The following is a 14,199-nucleotide window of genomic DNA, read 5'->3' on the forward strand; positions in this document are numbered from 1 at the left end:
CGGTATTTGTATCGGGAGATGACGAGGTTGTTTCGTACGGGTGCTGAGAGAACGCAGGATGGTGGGATAATAGCGGAAGGAGAGAGTGTCGCCGCTATTCCCAGGGTGATAAGAGAGTGACGAAAAGAAGGAAGGAATGGAGGAAAAAGGAGGGAAAAGAGTGATTCACAAAAAGAATTGACGGGTCCGGGCGGTGTTATCCCAACGAGAAACTCATGAGACAACTCCAGCAACAGCTTTGCGACCCTTTGGTTGTGTGATGGGGGGGGGGGGAGAAAAGAAAGGAAAAGACAAAGGAGTGGGGGGGTTGTTGATGTATTTAACCCGGCATATCGGCCGTGGTGGGGGCAGCCAAGGGTGTGTGCTGTGCCTGGGAAACGCCCCGGATTGACGAGAAACAAGCAGGGCTTGGGAGACGGGTTGCCTGAACCCTGGCGCCTGTTCATTGGACCACCCGGCTTGGGGGTGCTTCCAACCAGGGGAAGAGTTGGCGTTGCCTCAATTGCGATTGCTGGCGTCAGCGCCTCGTTTGCTTGGCCATTCACTTGACCGTGAACAGGCGTGCAAGCCAACCGCCAGGTATCGCCCTGTGGAAAGCCACGAAAGCTTCGAGAACGAAGCCAGGGTCCCATGTCAAGTCCTCCTGCTTCGGTGTAATCGAAGGTCAAAAAGTTGGGCGAGCCTCGAATCAAAGTTCCGATGAGGCCTGCCAGCATTTGGGCCGCATTTCGTTTCTCGAAAAGGGGATTGGTCAACAATGTTGCCAACGCAACGAATCGTCCAGGTTTCGGTTGGGCGGCGTTTCGAAGCAGTCTTTTGCAGCAGTATTCTCGCTGAGCGGGGGCACGTGAACAATGATCGCCCATTGACAACAGAGCAGACGGCCTTGTTGCAGAGCACAGCCCCATCTGACTCTCGACCATTGGGTACAAAATTATGCGGACAGAGGGCGAAGAACATTCGCCCTCGTCAATCGTAAATTGTTCCCTCATCAGTCAGGCTCCGAAACAAAATCGATCTGCAAGCTCCAGATATCTCCCAGCCGAGAGCTATCTTCAGCAAGCCACCGTGCACAATAACCGCACACTTTCCGGACTGGTCCTGCGCTACATCCGCACCGAACCAACCTCTCGGCGCCGGAGCGTCGCCGCCGGCCTCAACCCCGATCCATTCCTCCCTCCCGAGGTCGAACGCCCACACATCTGCCAGCATCTTACCCGCCCCTTCGTGGCCTAACGAGCTTGGATCGGGAGATGATTCCTCCCTATGTGGAGTAAGGGACAAAGCCGTTACAGATTGACCCGGGAGATGTTTGCCACAAGAGGAAAAGGTGAAAAACCGTAGAGTGGTTTTTTTGGCCTTGCAGCACATGCCGCTCGGCCCCTGTAGCCGCATCCCATACGCGGACCATATTATCGTAAGAGCCCGATACGATAAGCCGGCCCTCTAGCGAGAAGGCGACGGCGGAGACCGAGTCCGAATGGCTAAGAAGCCTTTGCCGTAAGACGCAAGACGACTTGGTCAAATCTTTCCTCTGCTTCCAGTTTGAGCCTGCAGTTCTGGCAGAATGACAGGTCGCTCCTATAGCAATCGATGCAACCAGACGGCTCATTTCTTTCGGGCCTTTGTCGTAGACCAACCTCCCCTGTCATTTCGTTACTTTGGCTGTATGGCTGCCTAGGTACGCGGAGATTCAGATCCTGAGCCCTCTCTGCGGCCTTCGCCGTCCGCCACGCAGAGTGGCCAGATGTCCACATCTGCGGTTGCAGCTCACCGGGCGCACATGGCCCGCAGCTTCTCGCTTTCACCGCTCTCCTCACACATGCTCCTAAACAGTCCCTCGCTTCCCCACAGCTCACGTGGCGACCCGTACTCGGCAACCTGTCCATCCGCCAGCACGAGGATTCGGTCAAAGTCGGCGATGGTGGAGAGACGATGGGCAATCACCAGCAACGTGGAGTCAGGAAATTCGTCACGGATAGACTGCTGAATCAGGGCATCGGTAGCCGTATCGACAGCGCTGGTCGCCTCATCAAGGACAATGATCTTGGGGCGCCGTACAATCGCGCGGGCCAGACACAGAAGCTGTCGCTGTCCCTGCGAGATATCGAGCCCGCCCTCCGAGATATGAGACTCGAGATCGCACAAGATGTCGGCGTTGTCAAACTCGAATCCGAGTCCCTCGGCAGGCGATTGCCTCTCAAAGGTTGGACGTAGATGAACGCGTCCGAGGGCATCACGGAGCTCGGCGTCCGAGTAGTCGCCGAAAGGGTCGAGATTCTCCCGTACAGTTCCAGAGAAAAGAACAGGGTCCTGCGGGATGATGGCGAGACGAGATCGTAGGTCGTGCAGCTTGATCTTTGATATGTCCAGTCCATCAATGTGGATGGTACCTGACCGGGCCTCCAGAAAACGGAATAGTGCCAGCGTCAGCGAGCTCTTTCCGGCGCCTGTCCGCCCGACAATCCCTACTCGCTCGTTGCTGTCCACTCGAAAAGTGAGACGCCTCAAAACGGGCGGAAGGTCGTCGGCGTATCCGACAACCAAGTCATTGACTTCCAGCGTGCCCTCTTGTGGCCAGGCAGCTGGCGGACTAACGCCGCCGAGGGGCTCTGTTGGGAGGTCAGTGTATTCTATGATTCTCTCGGCGGCGTTCATCGTCAACTCAACGTTGGAGTACTGTCGGATAGCCCACATGACGGCGCCGGAAAATTCGAGAGCAAATGTCAAGGCGAAGCCGGCCAAAGCCGCGTCCATATCCTTGGCGAGCACGACGGCGCTGGCGACGAAGATGGCAAAGGTAGAGCCGACAACAGCCATCCGCCAACCAAACCAGCGGTTGAAGAGCCGCAGGTACCACGTCGCTACAGCGTAATCGTCTAATTTCTCGTGCATGCGCCCGATGAAAAGGGAGCTCTTGTCAAAGGCTCGGACCGTTGTCACGCCAGTCATTGCTGATCCAAACTGCTCGAACACCGGCGACTTGGTGGTGCTCTCAAGACGCTTAGATGGCCGGGCTGCTCGCAGATACTGGACTGAGAACCACCTCGAGATGGCCATCAGGACAAGGGCGAGCGGAATGATGTAGAATGAAACGAAGAACCTAGTCAACCATCCGTTAAGCTTGGCCCTCAGTCCGAGGAAAGCTCACTCCGGACTTACCCAGATACAATAACCCCAAGGAGGTTGAACAAAGCATTGGCACAGTTCCCAAGGGAGTTAGCGAGGGATGAGTCGATGACGTTGAAATCGGCTGTGAATCGATTGAGGATACGCCCAACTGGAGAGCGTAAGCATTTCTTCCAAGTCAAAAAGGCCATGTCCACCTACCTGGAACGGTGTCCAGCCAAATAATCGGGGCTCGTAGCACAACAGTCACCATCTTCGCAAAAAGCCGTCGGGAGGCGGCGAGCGAGCCTAAATAGAGGCAAAGAAACCTCAAAGTGCCGACAAGGGGGGCGGCCACGGCGAGTAGAACATAGATGCCAAGATAAAACCCAAGATCATCTTCGACTCGGGAAAATATTGGTTCCCTAGCCTCGTGGCCAGCTTCATGGTGCAGGTTCAACCCGTGGTTGTTCTCGTGCCTCCTTCCCCCTTCATATGTCCCAGTCCAAACACGGAGCCACCAAGACCGGCCTATCGCAAATTGGTTAGTTAGCCTTGATCGCCGCTGACCCAACCAGACTGTGAGGGGCCTTACCAATTCCCAAACCCTGCATAAGCACGAACAAGGCGAGGATAAATATCCAAAAGAGCCATCCACCGCTGGCCTTGAGGTAGGTGGCATAAATGCCGCTTTTCACCGAACCCCTCGCTCTTTTCTCGTCTTGAACAAATTTCCGCCCAAGGACACTGCGACCTTCTTGCAAAGGAAGCGCCGTTTGGGCACCGCGGCCAGTGGTGTCCTTCTGGGTCTCTTCGAGGCCGGGTTCACACCCGTCCACGGGTTTCAAGGGGCTCTGGCTGCCCACGTCCGACAGGGGCCCTGCACTGACCACGGTTCCTTGCCGCAGCTCGACCAAGTATTTTGTCTTGGGCCTGCAGAGTCCGACATGGTGAGTGGCAAGGATGCGGGTACGCCCCGCTGCCAGCTCAGAGCCATCCGCCAAAGCATTCTCGAGGACGTGCCTCCCGACATGGGCATCGACAGCGCTGAAGATGTCATCCATGACTAGAATTTTAGCCCTACTGTAGAGCGCCCGGCCGAGCGTCACGCGCCACCGCTGGCCGCCGCTCAGGTTGACGCCGTTGGCACCGACCTCGGTGTTGTCCCCATCTGGAAGTGCCTTGAAGTCCTCAGTCAATGCGCACGCTGCCGTTACCTTTTGGTAGCGCTCCTCGTCGAGAGGCAAGTCAAACAAAATGTTTTCCTTGATGGTGGCGTTTTCTATCCACGGAATCTGAGCAACGTAAGCGATGGCGCCGGGGAGGATCCAGTCAGCCTTGGTTGCCCTCTCGTCATGGCGCTCTCCAGGTGCGGCTGCAGCCGGAGCGTAGATTTTGCCTTCCAAAAGGTCACATTCGCCTAGAATCGCAGAAAGGAGGAGTGATTTCCCGCTGCCCGTTGGGCCTGCGATGACTGACAGGCAACCTTCTGGGAAGGAGACCTTGATGTCGCGTAAAACGAAGGGGGCATGCTGCTGCTGCTGACCTTCCGTGGGCCATGCTATTGAGGCACCTTCAAACGAAACATTCTTTCCTTTGGCGACAATCTTACTCATCTCGGGTCCTTGGAGGTATTGGTCGATTCGCTTTAGCGATATCCACGCGTCCAAAAAGCCCGTTACAAGCCCCTTGACGGAGCATGAATCAGCAGGGTACCTAGCCTTCAAGGAATCTATTACGAGTCAAACAAACGTTATTGGCTTACAGGAACGAAGGAAAGCGTTGCCTCAAGGGCCTTAAAGACTCCTAAGCTGACTGGCCCAGGGTCAGGCAGATTTCACAACCAGACGCAACTTTGGGGCCAACTCACCAAAGGCTACCGACGGCGTAAGCTCCCCGGTGATCTCGGCGTAGGTGGCAAGCGAGACGACCGCCAGGAGGATGGGGCCTGCGGCCCAGCAACCAATGAGGTAAGTGTTGCTAACACAGACATCCCAAACACAGACCAGCTCTCTCCGCCTTATATCGTTGACCCTGAATTCCCACTGAGGCTCAAGGGCTGCGAATTTGATATGTCGAATTCCCTGCACCGCCTCGCTGACGACGCCGAGTTTCTCGTCCCTAATCTTCATCAGTCTACCTTGAGCCGCAGCGTAACGTCTCGAGAGATAGAGGTTGACGGGCAAGCACGCCACCATAGTGCCAAACCCGGCGAGAAGGGGTTTCCACCCGAGCAAGCCTATCAGAAGGACGAGAGACAGCGCGAGCTTGACCACAGAACCGGGAATGTGGCTTGTGGTCGTGCTTTGCTCCTCAGGGTCCTGTCAGCTCTCGACCTCGGCCATTTGGGCCAATTAATATCGTGTAGGACGAACCAGCAATTTGATACGTGTTTGGCATCCACGCCAACCAAGTTGACAGCGCCTTGCTTGACCTTCTTGTGCTTTCCCGACTCATCCGCTGACTTCGACCCAGATGAGCCGGCCTCCTTCACATCTCTCCGCCTGATTGCTTTCTCAAAGATCAACTAAGAGAGTTGGCTCCGAACGGGGATAGCCAGCTCTCCCCAGCCGAGCCATATCAGGAAGCTCTCCATCCACTATTTTCATCAATCCAGGCTCCACAGAATCATAGAAGCGGATTAGAATGAGCTTACCGCTTGCGTGGTAACAGACACGCCGAGCAAGGCCACCCAAATCCAGACCCATACACCCAGGGGCTCCAGATGACGTCGTTCGAACAGCCGGAGCAACCGCCAGATGACCCATTGGGGTGCTAAACTCGATACGGCCTGAAGAACGGCGAAAAACCACTGCTCAGAAAACTTTTGCCAATGGAAAAAAAGGAGAGCTTTCCAGAGGGGTCGAGGGCCATTATGATTGTCTGCTTTCCACGCTTCGGTAATGTCTTGAGCCCGCGTCGACTGGCCCGGCCTGGGTAGCTCCTGCAGGTCCAAGTCGTTTCTCTCTGCCGCGAGGCGGATGAGGGCAGCCGGCCAACTCCAGGTGAAACGGCTCAGTACAGATACCGTTGATTGTTGGTCCACCAGCCTGCCGTGGTAAAAGACATCCGGCCTGCGAGGGATGGCGATGCTGGAGAAGCCCAGCAAAACGAGGGCCACGAACTCTGCTATCCGAAGAGATAACAACAGCGGGGAGCCTCCGAGGAGATCTTCATCGCCCTCAATACCTTGAATAGACGCCATACCAGCCACAAGAACACTCGACAGCAGAGAGTAGAGACCCAGGCGACAGGCTACAGGGGGTTTCCTTGATGCGGCAATGCACAATGCCTGAAGGCCACAGAGAGCCTTGGAGCGGTCAGCGTTTTGTTGCCATCCCCGGGCCAACCAAGGCTCCATGATCGTACCCAACAGGCCACGCGCGACCAGCCTTCCAGTGCAAACTCATGATTGGTGCGGCGAGGCTCACGAAGGACATTCAGGGCTATTACGATGCACGTCCCGGAGAATGCGAAAAAGAGAGTAAATGCCTTCGGGGCTCTGGCAGAGTACGCGGTGACGGCTTCCCGGGTGCTGATGCCGTCTTCATCCTCATAATAATCAAAATAGTGGTCTGGTTGACTTGCGTCTTGACGTCTCAGGCGGAAGAGAGCACGAGCGCAGTGAATGGAAGGCAAAGAACATAACACGACGAGGCCGAGGCCAATACAGTCGACTGCGACGCGCATTTCGGGATCGGGAAGTTTGGGCTGTGCGGTCGGTAGTTTAAGGTAATAAACCCATTCTTTGAGGTTGAGGTTGTAATAAGGTAAGGTAAGGTAAGGTAAGGTATTGCGTCAATTCAATGCTGAAGACGTGCATCGGCTCGGTCTCCACTTTCTCGGCGCAAGCGTCGGTAGCGGAAGCGGCAGCTGCTACTTGTAGTTGTAGAGCTCCTGCCGGGGAGGCGCTTTGAGATATCGGCCCATTCCGTGCCGCCGCCCCGGAGCTCGATGATCGGGGCGTCCTCGTCCGGTAACCACTTGCCTTGTGACGTGCGCGATAGCATGCTACGTTTTCAGCCCTCCTTGAGAAGTGAGCGCCGAGAATGCATTGGGCCCCGTAGGTAGCTCGAGGGGCTTGATTTCAAGGACGGCTTTTCCAAGCCAACTTTGCTAATCGTACCCACCCTACGAATTCAAATCAATAACTAAGGTAGGTATCCTATGGCCCACTAACTCCGCGGAAAAAAGCCGAATAGTTTCTTAATTGAACCTTCCCCTCCTGCCACAAGCATCATGGCCTCGATGTCGGTCCAGTTTCCCGTTACCCAGTTCGTTTCAGGACCTAACCTATGTTCGGCTCCACGCATCTCAAACTTTTTTCTTCGTATCCCTTCCAGAACGCTAAGTCCATTTGCCCTCTTCTCCCTTGGGTTGGCTCCGTGTTCCAGCAAGAAAGCAATGGTTGATAGCCTACGCTCCGCATCGATCTTTGTGCGTGTGTCGCCCACGATGAGGCGCGAACTAAACACGGCGTTATCAAGGAGCGACAGGCGTTTCTTTGGCGTCTTTTTCGAAATCAACTTTGGGTCCCCTGCCAGCTTCTCCCGCAGGTATGGAAGGATGCAAAATCGTGCCGCCAACCCGAGAAAAGTGTTCGTGTAGATCTCGTTGACGGACGACCAGTGCTCCCCTCTTACCGACCCGGGCCGTAACCTGGCGATATTTTCGTCAAACTTGTCAAGAATGCGCGTGAGGGGTATACGGTTTTCGTCTGTATCAACAACCCGAGACGCGTACCGGAGACATCTCCGTACGGTGGCCGATTCACCACCTTTTTGTATGTCAGTCCTGGGAGCCAGCGGCACCTTGATAGCCTCGGCTTTAGCGAGAGATAAGTTTGGGTCAAAGGGATTGCGGATGCTTTGCGAGATGTGTGTCCAAACCTCTGGCTTGAAAGCCCAGTCGCTTGCGGACCGATGTAGGAAATCGACGGTACCAAAGGAGCTGCTAATCTCAAGGATACCTCGAGTCCGGCTATCCAGTCGGCGCCTCATGATATCGACGATCCCTGCGTTCCCCTTTTGACTGAGCGGTGTGGATAAAATGTCAAAGCTCAGAGGCAATTTCTCGTCGGCGATCCAGAACGTCAAACAGTCTAGTGGACGCTGCGATGCTTTGAAGATAGCAAGCATCTCGGCCGACTTCGTGACGTTAGTGGGGCGGATACTCGCCCAAATGGCATCGTAAAGATCGGACAGGCGACTCGGTAGGCCATCAATGATAACTTGAAGCTCGGCCAGCCCATCTCCTTCGCTTAGAGCCACAAGGAGCGACTTGACCACCAAGCCAACCCAGAGAATAACGCCGTTTGATTTTCTTGCCACTTCGTCAATCAAGTGTGCCGCTTCTGTGGGAAACAGGCTTTGGAGCTCGGAAAACCCAGCATTTGCCTCCAATTTGGTCCTCACAAGGTGGGTAATGTCCACCATGTTGAGGTCCTGCATTCGTAGCATAGGATTGCCCCTAAAAGCGTCATTGAATTCCGTCCATTGGCGACCAGCGACACAAATCTTGATTCCGGCACGGGCGTTGATGTGCTGGATAAGTTCTATCACATCAGCCGGAGGTAGATCGAATTCGTCAAGTCCGTCGATAAAAACTGCAAGTCTGAAGGACTTGTCACATTCGGGAAGAAGAGCCTCAAACGACTCTTGTACTTCCCACGTGCTCCATGACGGTGTCTCGGCGGCGGCCCGAAGAGTAGAGAACAAGGCCCAGCGCCTTGGCGCTACGCAAGGTATAAGAGAGTTTTTCTCACTCAACACCTGGTGGAGAATGGTTCTCATCAAGCCTTCGCGCGACTTTTGCAAATGTGCGCCAGAAATCCAGGCATAGTACCGTGTGATTACAAGGGGAAGGCCCCGTGCCCACACATGAAGGTGCGTGAGGAGGGATTGGTGATGAATGATATAGCTCATCAACGTAGACTTGCCGGAACCAGGTTTTCCGGTAATCCAGTACGGTTTCTTGACTTCAGTTTCGAGCCACTCTGAAAAGCTGGGCAGGTTGGCGCCGCCCTTGAAGATCCATGTAAAAGTCCTTTGAAATGCTTCTGGGATGGCCTCTTGGCGAAATTCCATGGTTTCAAACGCAAGGCTATTGAGTGTGGCAAATGTGAAGACCAGCCGCGTAACCTCCGACGTTGAAAAATACAGGCTTGAGGTGCTGTTGATCAACTTGGGCGGCGTAGGGAGTTGCTTGCGGCTCCATAAGCATCCAACCAGTTCATTGTAGATTTTGAGAGACTCCGGCAGTGTCTTGTCGTTTAGCGTGTCAACCACTCTGTTGAATATGGCGTTTGTGTCAACCTCAGATTGAACGGCGGTCGCTAACGGTTGCGGGTCCCCTGGGAGAACATCATCGGCCTCTGTACTTTCCGGGTCAGTCGGCATCAAAAGGGTGGTCATTTCGTCGAGTTGCCGGCTGAACTGGATCTGTCGTTCTTCACTCTGTCTCGTGCCATCCCTAACCACAAAAGTCAGCGAGTCGAAGTTCACCAAGAGCCAGACTAAACGCGTACCAGATGGCAAATATTACGGCTGTCGTCACTCGCCTTTCCATATCCCTCAGCTTGGCAATGGTTTCTTCAATCTCAGCTTGGTTCCAGATTGCTTCTAAAGCGCAACGGAGCGTTTTGAGTACACTCTTCTCCTTTACTCTCTTGCCCTCGTCATACATGAAGACTGAGTCTCCATCTTTTCCCAGCGCTGCCAGAGCGTCGTTAAGCGGTGCAATTAAGTCTTTGCATTCCGTACTCAGACCAACGAGTTGATGGTACGCCAAGGAAGTAGGAGTAATACTGGCAGTGGCTTGCTCGACTTGAGCGAGAATATGTGCGAGATCGTTGGTTATTGTGGATAGTGTTACCTGTTTAGCAGTTCGTCCAGACGGGGACCTGTAAATTTGACGCGACGTTGAGAGAAGCCGCGAGCCGAAATCTAGGAACTGGAGTGCCGCGGCTGCTACACCAACCGCGCTAACAGGCTCCATGCTTGTTACAGTGGGTGGTCAAAAGTCTGATACATAACCAAGTGTTGAGTCCTGGGATGTCGAGTCGGGCTGCGTGATGGACTCGGAGGTGCGGGGTTCTTTGGCGCTGGTCCCAAGGCAACCACACAGCCATCAATGGCTCCGGCTGTGTGCTGCAACTCTAGCCAATGACCGGAGACTGCCCATCATTGTATTGGGAGTGTGGCGCTGATCAAAATGCAAGTTTGTCATGTTTCATCCCCTTTCCGGCTATGGAAAGTCAACCACCACCCCGGCCCATCAACGTTGGTCATCGTTGTCGCTGGTACCGCAATGGCGATCCATGAAGCTCCAGGGCTAGAGGTCCATGGTGTTCATCTTGGGTAATCAACTTAGAAAAGGCTGAAACCATGCCTTACAAAGCTGCCGAGACGTCAAAACAGTTGGAGAAAGCGGGCAATGGTCGAGAAATGGAACAGGGCGTTCCACGATGTCTGGTTGGCGGCAGTCTTTCCTGCCAGCTTACTGTGGATCAGGAGAGGGAGAGAGCTGCGAGGTAGAAGATGATGGCACCACGGCGAAAACCACCACTCGCTAACCGGTCTAGGATGGCCAGCTAACAGGGGAAGCAAGGTGAGGGTACATGTAAGGAAGTCTTCAAAGCCGAGGAAAAAGAGACTCGGAGTCTCGGGTGATGAGGCTACGAGAACCAGGAACTGGGAAAGCTCGCACTTCCATATGGTGCTGCTACCAAAGGGATTCGCGGTAGGAGGCATGCTGTGCTCAGGGTCTGCGATTCTTCGGAATCACTCGGCATTAATTGGAAGTTGCAATTCCCGGAAACCTAGTGTACCAAGCGCAGAAGTGTTTTGGTGAGGAGGTGGTTCCCAGGTGTTGTTGTTGTCTTGGCTCGGTTTTCTGCATGGGCAGCATGGGTCGCATCTTGGGAACTTGGCTGGGTCCGATGCCCCACATTAACTCAAACACGTCCCAATCACCACTCGTCAATTCAACACCGTGGCCCATTGAGCGCAGCACAGCACAACACCTTCATCTTCGGTCGACAGCTCTTGGGAGCCGCAACAGCTTCGCACAGTAACCTCACGCGGAGTCTCCGACGGCAACCACCCCATACCCCCAAGATGCTATCCAGCCTTCAAAATCCGCGGCAAGCTGCCGCGCAGCTCATGAACTTTGGGCTAATCCTCTCGACAGCCTTCATGGTGCGTTCTTGCCCTTGCCTCTAGCTTCGCGCATCGCGAATACCGGTCCTTACCCCTTCCGCTTCGATGGATGCTAACTTTGGGACATAGATGTGGAAAGGTCTCTCGGTCATCACGGACTCGCCTTCTCCGATCGTCGTCGTACTCTCCGGGAGCATGGAACCCGCCTTCCAGCGCGGCGACTTGCTCCTCCTCTGGAACCGCAACCTCATGTCCGAAACCAACGTCGGCGAAATCGTCGTGTACAATGTGAAGGGGAAAGACATCCCGATTGTCCATCGGATAGTGCGGAAGTTTGGCGTTGGGTGAGTCTTGTTGCGGGAGGCTTGCTACGCTGGTCGGCCACAAGCTAACACCACTTTCTAGGCCAGACGCAAAGCTTCTCACCAAGGGAGACAACAACGCGGCGGACGACACCGAGCTCTATGCACGTGGCCAAGATTATCTCAACCGGAAAGATATTGTCGGGTAAGGCGGACTCCCCAACCCGCAGTGGCATACCGAAGCTGACACTGGGAAATAGGAGCGTTGTCGGGTACATGCCATTCGTGGGGTATGTGACTATCATGCTGTCGGAGCATCCGTGGTTGAAGACGGTTATGTTAGGTATCATGGGGTTAGTCGTCGTTTTGCAGCGCGAGTAGTACTATCGACCGTCTACCAACCACATATGCCCGAGTTCACTGCTTCCACCACACACGAGAAGATGTCAGGGGCACGTCATTCCATGATCCCAGGGCACCCTTTATCGCCAATCCCCATCATGCATTTTTCCAACAAGATGCCGCTTGATTCGTGCCGGGGGTCGTCATTTATTTGCCCATGGCTGGTCTCTGCAAGGAACTTGTGTATGGGACGGTTGCCTTGCAGTCCAAGTCACTTTCGCCAAACAGTCCCTCCCCCATTTTCGTCAAACGGCCAATTCTATTCTTCAGAAATGGGCCTTTTGATATTGACCTTTGATACCTCATCTTCTGATTTAGCATGACGAGTCTCGCATTCCGGCAGTTGGCGCATCGCATGGTCGTGTTTGCCTTTAAATGAACACCAAGCAACAGGGGTTCGTGATGTCTTGGCAAGCGGCCTTCCCGCTTTGGCTTTTCCCCGTCCAATGCCAAGACCGGCTAAGGAGGCAGCACTGGCCGTTGGGGTCTATTTTTGAGGGCAAGGGATCGAGACCAATCTTAAAAACAACACCATCGCCACCATCCACTGTTTGTCGCGTTTCTCCATCACTTTCGCTCTTTTGCCGTTGTCGCTCGTTTGAACTTTGCTTTCCCAATTACCCTCTATTTTCAGCATTTCCCCCGAACTTTGGAGGACCGCTCGTTTTGCATATGATCTAAACATACCTACCATCGACTTTTTCTGGGCATTGAAGTGAGAACAGGACGAAAATGGCGGGCGAGGACAGCTCGGCCACCGAACCGAAGGGAGGAGAGTCGAGTCGGGTTCTGGAGAATGCTCAAATTGGGAATGAGGGGGATGAACGGCAGTCCGAACGTGGAGCCCAGCAACAGACCGAAACGCAGCCATCGCCGCCGTTACCGCCACGGCCTTTGCCCGCCGCACACCAGGAGCTGTTGAAACATCAGCCAGTTCTTCCTCTACCGCACGGCGCTCATTTTGCCCATCTACCGGTTGAACAGCCCTCTGTCGGACCCGAGCGCCCATTCTATCCCCGCTGGCACAAGGCAAAACTGGCATTGCTTCTTCTGTCCTTGCTGGTCTCCGCGGTAATATTTGGCGTTGGCATAGCCCTCGGCGTTCACAACGGCCCATATTATCGGCCCGTCTATGACACAGCCCCAGTGGACTACGAGTTGGGAATCTCTGGAACAGCGGTATGTTGGAACTGTCTTTTCTGTTGATCGCATGCGAGGCTAACCCACCACACAGGCCGGTCTTGCCGTTGTGGTTACCGTCATCGAGTTCCTGAAGACCATGTTTTCCAGCCGGCGGCAGGGTATGCATCCGGGCGCACTGGTCGCTTTCCACCTCATCATCTGGCTGATGGCCGTCGTGGCCGTCGTCATGACCGCTCTGTTTGGGGCGTATTCCTACTCCGATGACTGGTACGATTACCCGCGCGCCGACGAGTCGGTTCTGTTCAGCCAGACCCAGGTTTATGAGCAAGTCCTGCTGGGGTTCGATTGCGCGCTCCTGCTTATCCACTTCATCCTGTTCGTTGGCGCTTGCGTCGAGACGAACCGGGCTGAGAGGGCGAATAAGAAGGTGGTCGTGGTGCGGGTGCCGGTCCCTGTCGGTGCCCAGTACCCGGGGGGACCAGAGGGTCAATATACCGTCTACGGGCCCCCGGGTGCTTACACCGCGCCGTTCCCGCCCGCGCAGATGGCCCAAGTACCGGCAGCGGCGGGTGGCCGAACCGGCCCTGCCGTTCCTCAGCCGGCGGCCTCGTATGCCGGATACTATGCGCCTACGCCCGACAACGCGCCGTCGCAGCGTCGCAGCAACCAAGCACCGATTCAAGGATACTATGCACCGGCCCCCGCCCCCGCCCCCGCAACAGTCCCTCGGGAACAGCCCCGGGTCTCGGCGCCCCCGGTGCCTGGGCCGAGTTCCAGCTAAGCAGGAGTCTTCGTCTCTTAATTTTGGGGCGGGGTTCGATGCGACAGTTAGCCAGGATATAAATCGTGAGACGACGTTTACGGGGCGACGGGCATGATGGCATTGTTATAGACTTGGGGAAGATGTTGCGTCTTATGTAAACTTTAATGTAATCACGGCAGCGTTGAAGTGGCGGGCGATTTTGGGTCATCAATGTTTAAGCTACGATGTCGTTCGTGTCCAACAACACAGATTCCAACCGGGGCCCCTGAACCAAGCTTGGACTGTCGATCAAGGCGATAGCTGAGTAGCCAAAAGCCAGTGT

General features: G+C 54.9%; 4 protein-coding genes across 4 annotated transcripts; 2 read left to right on the plus strand and 2 right to left on the minus strand.

The window, feature by feature from the left end:
- Positions 1-1,381: 1,381 nt before the first annotated feature.
- Positions 1,382-7,200, minus strand: F5144DRAFT_649816 (P-loop containing nucleoside triphosphate hydrolase protein). The gene is made up of 9 exons (XM_066792981.1): positions 6,490-7,200; positions 5,765-6,418; positions 5,484-5,635; positions 4,979-5,412; positions 4,874-4,923; positions 3,704-4,796; positions 3,331-3,639; positions 3,163-3,280; positions 1,382-3,103 (listed from the first exon to the last, which is right to left on the minus strand). The coding sequence occupies exons 1-9, from the start codon at positions 6,796-6,798 to the stop codon at positions 1,771-1,773; spliced, it is 4,452 nt and encodes a 1,483-aa protein (XP_066643351.1). The 5' UTR covers positions 6,799-7,200; the 3' UTR covers positions 1,382-1,770.
- Positions 7,201-10,310, minus strand: F5144DRAFT_245063 (uncharacterized protein). The gene is made up of 2 exons (XM_066783392.1): positions 9,635-10,310; positions 7,201-9,579 (listed from the first exon to the last, which is right to left on the minus strand). The coding sequence occupies exons 1-2, from the start codon at positions 10,102-10,104 to the stop codon at positions 7,284-7,286; spliced, it is 2,766 nt and encodes a 921-aa protein (XP_066643352.1). The 5' UTR covers positions 10,105-10,310; the 3' UTR covers positions 7,201-7,283.
- Positions 10,311-11,048: 738 nt separating this feature from the next.
- On the plus strand, positions 11,049-12,327 carry F5144DRAFT_245076 (signal peptidase complex catalytic subunit SEC11). Its single transcript, XM_066783393.1, has 4 exons — positions 11,049-11,306; positions 11,397-11,611; positions 11,673-11,774; positions 11,830-12,327. The coding sequence occupies exons 1-4, from the start codon at positions 11,226-11,228 to the stop codon at positions 11,948-11,950; spliced, it is 519 nt and encodes a 172-aa protein (XP_066643353.1). The 5' UTR covers positions 11,049-11,225; the 3' UTR covers positions 11,951-12,327.
- Positions 12,328-14,189, plus strand: F5144DRAFT_245293 (uncharacterized protein). The gene is made up of 2 exons (XM_066783396.1): positions 12,328-13,150; positions 13,206-14,189. Exons 1-2 carry the CDS (start codon positions 12,704-12,706, stop codon positions 13,893-13,895), a joined length of 1,137 nt encoding a protein of 378 aa, XP_066643354.1. The 5' UTR covers positions 12,328-12,703; the 3' UTR covers positions 13,896-14,189.
- The last annotated feature ends 10 nt before the right edge of the window (positions 14,190-14,199 follow it).

The sequence above is a fragment of the Chaetomium tenue genome (genome assembly GCF_020726465.1).
Source record: "Chaetomium tenue strain MPI-SDFR-AT-0079 chromosome Unknown F5144scaffold_4, whole genome shotgun sequence".
NCBI lineage: Eukaryota > Fungi > Ascomycota > Sordariomycetes > Sordariales > Chaetomiaceae > Chaetomium > Chaetomium tenue.